A 10254-nucleotide genomic window follows, 5' to 3' on the forward strand; every position below is an offset into this window, starting at 1 on the left:
GATTACATTTTTTATTTTTCTCCGATATCCGATCCAGTAATTTAGGTCAGTATCGGACCGATACCGATACGTAATATCGGATCGGTCCATCTCTAATTATTAACAGTAGGTCTTAAAAACATGACAATGCAAAATTTGCAAATTAGTGTATGAGCGTAACGAGGTTAGCACTGAGATTTGGGACGCACAGGAGGCTAAACAGCTTTCTCAAGAAAATGCTGTCCAAAAGAAATGATAGAGTAACTGAAGTCCTTTGTCACATTATCTAACAAGTAACCCTCCCAAAAAACAACAAAAAAACCTATGAAATATTGGTCGGTAGGTAGAGCTTGCTGGCTGCCTCTCATTTTTTCACAATCTCTCAAATGTCATGGGGCTTTTATGGTGAGTCTGAAGCAATCGCACAAAAAGATAGGTGAGGAGCAAAGAGACAGGTTGATACAGATTTCAGTCAAAGGCTTATAACTGGTTGGGTTTTGCTTCTTTTTTCAGGCATCTTATAGTAAAGACAGACAGGAACTGTTGAGGAAGAGGAGAGGGGGAACGACATGAAGCAAATTACCAGGGCTCAGCTGCTGAGGGGCTGGTCATCTGTCACATAATGAGTGAGCATTCATCCACCTCTATGAGGCAAAAAAACTTCTTTGCAATTTTTATGGGCAAATTGAAAATGTGCATAAAAACATGGATGGAAAATCATCTACTGTGACATGGAAACAGGCAGGATAGGCCTTTTTTTCCACCTTCACATTTAGCCATAAAATAAATAATAGACCCTGTTAGTATACCCAAACACTTACCATCAAACTCAGCCGGCCCAACACCTACGATGATAATGGAAAGAGGGAGTGATGCCGCCTGTTCAGACAAAAGGAAAGATGATCCACATTAACTCATTAGATTTTTAAAGCCACGGGTGAGAAGCAGGAAATTAAATGTTGATTCACACTTGTTAAACGTTTTATCTTGTTTTGGGTGAGGCTATTAACCTGATGCAGCAGCCTACATTTTGTGATTTAAAGTAATGACCTGAGAAATTTACTTTGCACTGCGTGATTAGGTAATTAGGATGAAGACAATAACAGAGAGCTTGCTTTTAATGCTCTACACTGTGTGCTTTGAGAAACCTCAGAACCCAACCAAACACTGCTTAAAAATTAATTTGATGGGTTACTGAAATTACTGACCTCTTCAAACACTACGTCAATAAAGATGAAAAAAACTCCCCTCTGTTCAAGAAAAGCTTCACTTAGAGGCTCTTACCAAAGAATGCTAATTGTTTTTATCCAAACAATGTAAAAACATTATCCTCACCCCACATGCAGGAGAGTCAGTGGGGTCACAGAGGGCTGTTATTCATCAGTACGCCTGCAGCTTTAATTTTTAACACATGCATGCAAGGGAGTTGTATACATGTGGTGTTTGTTTACTCACATTGACCACAGCCTCTTTGGTCTGGACCATGTCAGATATCACTCCATCTGTGATCATCAACAGGACAAAGTACTGAGAGCCATCTGTAATCTCTGCTGCACAGCTGGGGAATGTGCACAGACAGACACACGGACACCCACGCACACACATAGACACACACATAGAAATACACAGGTTAAAGCTAATAATCTGTGCAAAGAAAACATAAGAAGGCCTGTCTGTTTTCGGGGCAATGAGCTGCAGATGAGACTGATTCAAGCTTTGTCAAAAAACACAAAACAAAATTTATTGAGAGCTTATATAGAATTATTAATGCTCCTGTAGAACATTAATAAATAATAATCAAATAGTCAAATGCAAAAACAGACAGTTATAAAGAACCAGAGTGAAAGTGATCGTTCTGTCATAAAACGTGTCATCCATTCTTTAAATTACTGCCATGTTGACTATTGCTGTTGGATACATGCTTGCCTTAGTCCCATAGGAAACTGCAGTTTCAAAATATAAATGCAAAATATAAATTATTTTGAATTGAAATCATGAATTACACTAAACTTGAAAATGTCAGCTTCATAAATTTCTTTTTACACATTTTGAACTGATAATAGATTTGAAAGTTTCAAACAGCTTGCCTGGACACAAAGACCACTTAAATGGCCCGTTTTCTACTTTCTGTTGTAGATGGTAAATGAACTGGTTTGGACTGATTTAGCACTTTTCTATCTGAGCACTCAAAGCGCTTTACACAACTTGTATATTCACCCATTCTACGCTGTTTCTAAGTGCTTCCTATCTAACATCCTCTTTCCTCACACATTCATACTCCGATGGATGCAATGGAGAGAAACATGGGGGTCCTTTCCCAGGGATACTTTCCATAAAGACTGGAGCACACTGTGATCAAACCAACAACCTTCCAGTTAGTAGCTGCCCTGCTCTACCAGCTGAGAAACAGAAAAAAGATTAATTTATATTATCCTGAGCCTCAATTCATCCTCTGTGTGAAATAAGGCATTTTAGCTCCTATTTTAATCTCTACTTTAGGCTCTGTAGCGCTTACAAAGGGATACACTAATAAATGACTTTTTTTAATAACAAAAAAATAAATAAATGCTAAAGTTTTGCCGATACCTAATATGACCGATGTTTATGGTGGATAATGTTAGCAAAATATGCTTGACAATGACTACTATTTCTCTTACACAATCCTGCCTTTCTATAACACAATACAGACTTAAACTATATACAGTTACTGCAATAAAAAGTGGACTTCATATCTTCCACGCAGCATAGCGACCCATCCACTCACACCCTGAGCCAGAAACCTTTTAATAATAACAAGCACCCCAAAGATAAAATCCTGCAACCGAGCTTCTCATTTTTCCACTGCTCTTCATTCCCTGTCCATCATGGGGAATGATAAGAAAACAAGAGTATGTACTCACATCGCTAAAGATCAACTTTAACTCGATATGAAGCCAAATGAGTTTCAAGCTGGATGTGTCTGCGTGTGTTTTTTACCTGCTGCTTGTGAATTTACTGTTAGAGGGAAGAATCTATCACCACTGACTTCCCTGTTTTGTGTTGATGAAAACAGTATAAATCTGTGTCAGTCAGTGTTTCTGTGCCTTTGTGTGTAATTGTGTGTGGGTGTGGTGTTAATAAATGGGATTGTAGCATACTGCTAGGATGATTTTGTGAGTATGTGAGTTTTTTATTTATACTCTCTTAGCACCACTTTAATGCCTTCTGCTGCTTGGCAGGTGGCGTTCCAACACAGGGTGGGATATATAAATGACAACTGATCATTCAGTGCACGTAAGTTTTAACGTCCAAAATTCTGTTCTGCTCGAACAACCAGAGCAAAAACATGCAATTTACTGTGGCAGCAAAATCTTTTTCTTTCCCGTTTTTTTGTAACACATCTAGGAACCACTTCAGAAATAACGATGCAGGATATATATAACGGCTATTTGCACAAAGAATCTTAACCTTGAAATTCTGAAATACTAAAAAAAAAAAGATTTACACATTTCCTGTGTCTCCAGTGCTTTTACTTTTTGAATGTGTTTAAGTGTCAAAGTCATAAAAAATATTGATACAAAGTGACAATATGGTTTTTTTTGTCATTTGTTTAGTCTTTGACTCCACTGTTATTGCCTTCATCAGATTTCAGATAACACCAGGATGATGTACAAACATCAGATTGATCAGTACTGGTACTTACTGAGGACATCAGAATACCAGATTTTCTTAATTCCCCTGCTCATTTCAACTTTAAAAAATGCCATGCTGCGCAAATTATACATGCGATGAACCAAATAGGTGTCCATAGAGCTACAAAGCCCAGGAGCCTAGACTTACTGTTTTTTGCAGCTTAATATAAGAGATTATAAAGATTTTTTTAATTATTATATATCCCTGTATAAAAAAATGATATTTAACTCCTCATCACAGCTGTCTCCTGTCTAAACTTCTGACCTCCAAACTTTCACAAACAGCATTGCACATATATATATAATCTTAATGCTACTCAAATTCATAGCTTTCTCCAGGATTTACAATTATTAAAAACTAATTTGATGTAACTACGCACACCTACTACTTAAAAATATAATATTTTACCGCATACATCCATCTTCAAACTTACTTTGCTACTTTGTTGATAACAGGTGCAAAGTTAGTAGGTCCATACAGCTGCACCGCCCTCAGGCTCTGAAAATAAGTCTCCAGGACTCCCTCGATGCCCACACAGTTTGGATTATCATTGTCACCATTCTGCAACAAACAGCAGACATTGCCCTTATGAAGTATGCAGTGCACATATAGTGTATATTAAATATTGTACACAGGCTGATCATTTGACATGCTGCTGTCAGCTTTGATAAAATCAAATCTATCTACATTTAACTGATTATAATCTGATTAGATTCATCACTGGGTGAAGAATCTCATTTAAAAAGAGAGTACACACATTTACAACCTGAGTCAGTTTCACTCTTTAAACTAAAAAACTGGCTACTTTCTCACATAGCTGCCCAGCTCCGGCACAAACAGCAAGTATCCAGTTTTAAAGGTTTCAAAAACACATACAAATGTTAGGAAATGCACTCTGTCCTTGAAGCATTCATCAACATGAAACATGAGCACAGATAGATATTTTCTATTCAAAGTTTCCACATCATGTCACATTTTAAAGAAACCAGAAGGACAAAAGAAACTTCTTTTTTTTTTTTTACTACCTGCAAGTCATTTTTGACCAGATTTGATGCCTGAGACTTGTAAAACTGGAGTCATGGCACTGCGTGTTATATTCTGCACATTCACCCTTTTTATCAGTGATGGAATATTTTAACTAACACTGGAGATGAGTTACATGTTATGTGGACATCAAAATACTACTCCTTTGTCACTACTACTTCACAACACTAACTATAATCACCCTGAAACCAACAGCAGATGGACCAGTGTTAAAGAGCTAGCAAATGTTAGCTAATCCGCTCTCATCATTTTTTGTAAATGTTTAAATGCTAACTACTTTCTTGTCCTTTTCCTTCCAAACAGTAATATTACACAGGAACATTCCAACCAGTAACATAGTAAATAATACATACAACAATCTGCACTTTTCTCCCATCCTGGCATATATGTAAACATCACCAGCGCGCTGCTGTTTCAGTGGTTACAAGGTCCAAGAACTTCAGTTGTTCTTTTAGTTTTTTGACATATGATCCAAAAATGCATGGTTGGAAACAGATGGGAAACTGTCAGGTCTCTGTTCCCGTTATTAACCAGTTTTAACCAGCGTGACGAAAGGCATATGGATAAAAATGCCAAATGTTAAATCACTTTGATCAGCCAGATTCCCCTTGCCAACTTTTTATATGCGGTGATTGCATTCACTGCAGCGTCTTTGGGGGAAAAAAACATTTTTTAATGGAAAGGACTGTTGCCCTTGTGGTCTTCAAACTGAAAGAGCTAAAACACTCTGGATCATAAGAAGTGAGATCAGTTAAATGCAAAAAACATTGTTACAGAAAGAAAACAATAGAATCAAAGAAAAATGAATGCATTTTTTTTAAGTAGTAGTTATTTCTAAGAAGTTTTCCTATTTTTAAAAAAAAAAATCCTGCAGTTGTCCTGTCTGTTGAAGCACTTCTGTAAGACCGCAGCAATCAATACTTTCACAGCACAGGTAGGTACTTCAGCTTCATAGCCACTGATTTTTTATTGGTTTGTCCCCTCGGGAGGGAGCCGGGAGGAAGTGGAGCGGATCCTGAGAGATTCCTGCTGGCAGGCAGATGAGCCAACTTCTCAACTTGTACAAACAGCTGGTGTCACGGCCGCATCTTCTAGTCCAGCACACCCTGCCACAGATGAACTGTGCATATTTGCCTTCTACATTTAAACTGTGCGTGTGTTTCTTACCAGCGGGAACGCGTGGGAGATTTTGCCATCGGGGGGCAGCTTAGCACCGAAGCCATAGGCAGGAAAGAGCTTATCGCTGTCGTAGTCCTGGATAATTTCTCCCACTGCTTTCAGTGCCATGGCATATGCATTCATTTGGTACGGACTCATATAATGGAGGGAGGTGGGCTGGGATGGGTTACCTTAGAAGAGGAAACACACATGCACACAGAGCACAATGTGAAGTGAACAGTGCCTCCTTCTCTCTGGTTTGTTTTCATCTGCAAAATACAAGCAACACTAAATCACCAGTGGAAAACTATGAGATGATCAATGCCAAGAAAATACCATATGTTTCATCTCCTTCTTTCAGGTTTTCCCGATGCAGCAAACAGAGACAGGCTATGGCTGTGATGAATTATGTAAAGACTTGTGGGTGTACCAGTAAAATCTGATAGTTGCAGGGAAAGAAGACACTTTTTATCTCTGGAAAATCAAAGACTCACGGAAACAGGATTTTGTATGGGGAATTAAGGAGTTTATGCAATCATGCTAAATGTCTTAAGAAATTGCATTGGTATTGCTAGCGCTGTAATTATTGCACACATATAAAGATCTCAGAATGTGACTAAAAGACAGCTCTCTCTTTGCCCCCTTGGGATAAGGTGGTTTGGACTCTCTCTTCCATTCTAAACAGAGTGCCCTGCTTTTAAAGGGGATGAAGGGGAGGGGTATGGGGGGGTGATTTGATTATCCACGACAGATGCCTGCTCCCCACACACCCACTGATAATGTATTCCCCCTAATCCCATCAAGCTCCCAACTGTGCTGCAGGTGCACCTCTGGCCATGAAAATACCAGACACATTCACCATTCCCTGTGCACGTTGCACGGTTGACTGCACGTTCCATCATGTGAAAATAAGAGCCTTAATGTAACAATCTATCCAGCACCCACCATCAAGAAGTTGAGTATACCTGCCAATGAAAGGTGAAGGGTCAAATTATATTAGGGAAAGAAATACCTTTGCTGTGTCTAACAGCAGAAAGCACAGTTTCAGACAGAGGAGACTGCAGTTAGGAGAAAACACGAGGTGATATAACTGAATAGCATGCTAATTAAGTAGCATAAAGGCACATTTCTCATATATCATTTCCCCAGCAAGAGCCAATCAAGCTTCGTGCTGAATCCAGACTTCTGTTAAATACAGCTGATTTGCACATTTACCACCACTTCCAGCTTAATGCTTTTAAACTAAACTGTTTTAAGCTTGTACAGTTTTGTCAAGAGCACCTGGAGTAGAATATATTTTTGATTGAAGCATGGGAATCTCCACAATGCTCACACCAAAAGAACAGACAGAGTAAAAATGCTTTTTAACATCGTCACAAATAAATCCACGTATGTCTGTTTGTCTGTTCTTCTCATCTTTTTACCTGTCCATCTGATCTACCTCAAACTTGGCAGATCAATTGCGAGGGACTACATAGTTTGATTAAAAGTAATAGTGAGTGTTCGGAAGGTTACTTTTATAATGTATTCCACTACAGATTACAGAATACATGCCCCAAAATGTATTTTGTAAAGTATTCAGTTACGTTACTCAATGACAGTAACATATTCTGAATACTTTGGATTACTTAATATGTTATCAAGCTTTTTATAACTACATGAATGTACTATTGCTGTGTGATTTATTACTATTACTGAAGGTTACTCGCCATACCAATACCAACTAGATTTTTAAATCTTAATATAATATTAATATTAATATAATATTAATATAATCTTAACATAAATGAGTAACAGTAGGTATATAAAACAGGTCCGCGGCTGCGAACCGTAGTAAAGGGACCTCTGGCGGGTTCCGTGTGGGGCTCATAGCCGAAAACTAGCTTTACTTTGTTGTCTGGGTCAACTTTGCTAGCGAGAGACAGAGAGAGGCGTTGAAAGGCTGCTCTAACGGAACTTATTGTTTTGGAGGAAAACACGAACACGGTGTACAGTCGAGTCTTAATAGCTTACTTACAACTGGACTATACTGCCCACGAGGCTAAATTCTTTAGGGCTATGCCTGTAACACTCTGCCTATTGCCTTCATATTAAATCATTTTTTGAACAATAATTTAAAAAAATATTTCGTCACCTCATTGTGCAAGTAGAGGTGACATGCGCCGCAAGGTTGAGCATTAGAGCCTCTTAATGTATGTTTTGTTTGGGTTTCCACCGGCGTGGAATTACCCAAAATAGAGAGGGGACAGCCTAACATATGAAACAGGAAAAGACCGCCGTGTGATCCCTGTATTTCAAGAAAGTAACTGTATTCTGAGTACCACCTTTTTAAACGGCAACTGTAACGGAATACAGTTACTCATATTTTGTATTTTAAACACGTAACAGCGGTACACGTATTCTGTTACTCCCCAACACCGGTAATAGTTTTATATTTTGATAACATGAGCCCCTATAGGACAGCACCTAATGACAGTGGGAAGGAAGACCTCTGTCAGAAGACTTATGGAGGGTTAGCCATCTGCCACAAGTGATGGGGAGGAAGGGAAAGAGAAGCATAAAGAGCACAAACAGGACAAAAACAAGTTTAAGACATGCAAAGGTAATATATATAAGTGTATGGGGAGTGAATGGAGGGGGAATGGATGCTTACTGGATTGTGGGAAGCCTCCATTCAGCTTTAGCCTGTAGCAGCAGGACCATCATTAAGGGATGGTTAACGGTCACCTGATCCAGCCCTCACTATAAACTTGATTAACAAGTACAGTTTAAAGCCTTATTGCTGTCTCCTAAACCCAAACTGGAAGCTGTTTCCACTCGACTTCTGGAAACTCCAGGAATCGCAAGTCTGTACTCAGAGAGTGCGCGTTGTCCCACCTAGAGTACCAAATGCTTTCTTAGCATCTGTTTAAGACAGGATGCTTCTCATGTTGACGATATTCTGCAGATAAAAGAAGGCAGTCATAGTTCTTTGTTAAATATGGAAGTTAAAGGACATGTCCTAGCCAAAACGGACTCCAAGGTTCCTGGGAGTAGTGCTGGAGGTGAAGGTAATACCATACAATATAAGTAAGTTCATATTATTATTAAAAAACAATAATAATGCTATTATGCAGTAATATTTGCAGTTAGGAAGCTAAATTGAGTGGGTGATTAGATTTGGTTAACGTAAGGAATCGAATCCAGTAGAAACAGCTGATCTGCGCCAAACTACAGATTAGCAGCACATCATAACCAAAGCAAAACAGACTGTAGTCACAACATACTGTGAAGTATTGCTTTGCAAATGCTCACATGAGCTTTTGAGCATACCAACAAGGGCAAAACCAAAATATTAAGAATAAGTTCATACCATGTACCCTACATTAGTTTTGCTTGCTAGCATGCTAATAGGTGCTACTTAATAGGTGTAAGTGCAGAGGAGTATTTTCCTGGGAAAACCAAAGAATGGCACAAACATTGTATTTAAATTTTTTGGTAGGTCAAAAAAAAAGTAATATGTGCACACATCACAATACAGCAAAATGGTTGTGAGGCAGTGACTTACCATTAGACGCGGTGAAGTCTATCGCCACAGTGAAATTGAGTTGTGTTCTGTGGTAAATAAAATAAAAAGAAACATAAAAGAGTAACACGCACTTTAGCCCACTTGACAAACACTCTACAAACCCTTCGAACACACAACTCTACCAACACGACAAGCTGTAACTCGGTCTCGGTAACTAGCTAATTAGAATGGAAGGACAATATTCCCTTCACCATCTTGAAGCGCTAATTAGATAAAACAAATAGAGCTGCTAATTAAAAGTGAATGAACTGAATAAATTAGTTATTTACAAATAAGATTTGCAAACACCGACTTCCTCAAAGCTTCACCCTTTCAAAGCCAATATGAGCTCAGTGTGGTGCTCAGCATGATGCTTTTGGGAAACATAATCTTGAGAGATACTTGCACAAAGACACAAACCCTCAAAATGGTGGCTGTTGACACTCACTGTGAGCGCGGGCTAATTATTATTCTACTCACCCTCCTCGGATGAAATCCACAAAGGTATACTCAGACTCCACTTTGAAGGACAGCAGTGTTACCTGGCAAACACACACATACCAAAACACATACAGAGCGATAAACAGAACAGGACGGTGGGAGAGGGACCAAGGCAAGGCAAAAAAAAACTAAACAGGTGGCCAGCCAGTGAAAAGAAGCAGATGTAAGAGGTGATGATACCTATACTACTATATGATTCTATAAGACATCAGTAAATAGCAATACAGAGGAAATGACAGGCAGTTATGGGTGACGTGGGTGCACTCACAGTTCCAGAATTGATGTATTTCTTTTTTTTGCCTTTCTTCTTGGGATTTAAAACCTGCCCGTGACAGAAAGAGCACATTAGTGAT

General features: G+C 38.8%; 1 protein-coding gene and 1 long non-coding RNA gene across 2 annotated transcripts in view; both read right to left on the minus strand.

The window, feature by feature from the left end:
* Positions 1-10193, minus strand: part of LOC102210451 (copine-9-like) — a gene marked incomplete at its 5' end in the record, with an annotated part of 28690 nt that extends 18497 nt beyond the window's left edge. Inside the window, 7 exons of the mRNA XM_013913133.1 lie at positions 801-858; positions 1435-1537; positions 4085-4212; positions 5863-6044; positions 9401-9447; positions 9881-9942; positions 10170-10193. Of these exons, the coding sequence (XP_013768587.1) occupies positions 801-858; positions 1435-1537; positions 4085-4212; positions 5863-6044; positions 9401-9447; positions 9881-9942; positions 10170-10193 (604 nt within the window). The remainder of the gene's footprint in view (positions 1-800; positions 859-1434; positions 1538-4084; positions 4213-5862; positions 6045-9400; positions 9448-9880; positions 9943-10169) is intronic.
* Position 10194: 1 nt separating this feature from the next.
* The window catches only part of LOC106455927 (uncharacterized), a 6190-nt gene continuing 6130 nt past the window's right edge, over positions 10195-10254 (minus strand). The window contains exon 4 of the long non-coding RNA XR_001290485.1: positions 10195-10223. This is a non-coding gene — a long non-coding RNA (uncharacterized LOC106455927). The remainder of the gene's footprint in view (positions 10224-10254) is intronic.

Source organism: Pundamilia nyererei, unplaced genomic scaffold, assembly GCF_000239375.1.
Source record: "Pundamilia nyererei isolate P.nyererei 1_Seehausen unplaced genomic scaffold, PunNye1.0 scaffold00116, whole genome shotgun sequence".
In the NCBI taxonomy this organism is placed as follows: Eukaryota; Metazoa; Chordata; class Actinopteri; order Cichliformes; family Cichlidae; genus Pundamilia; species Pundamilia nyererei.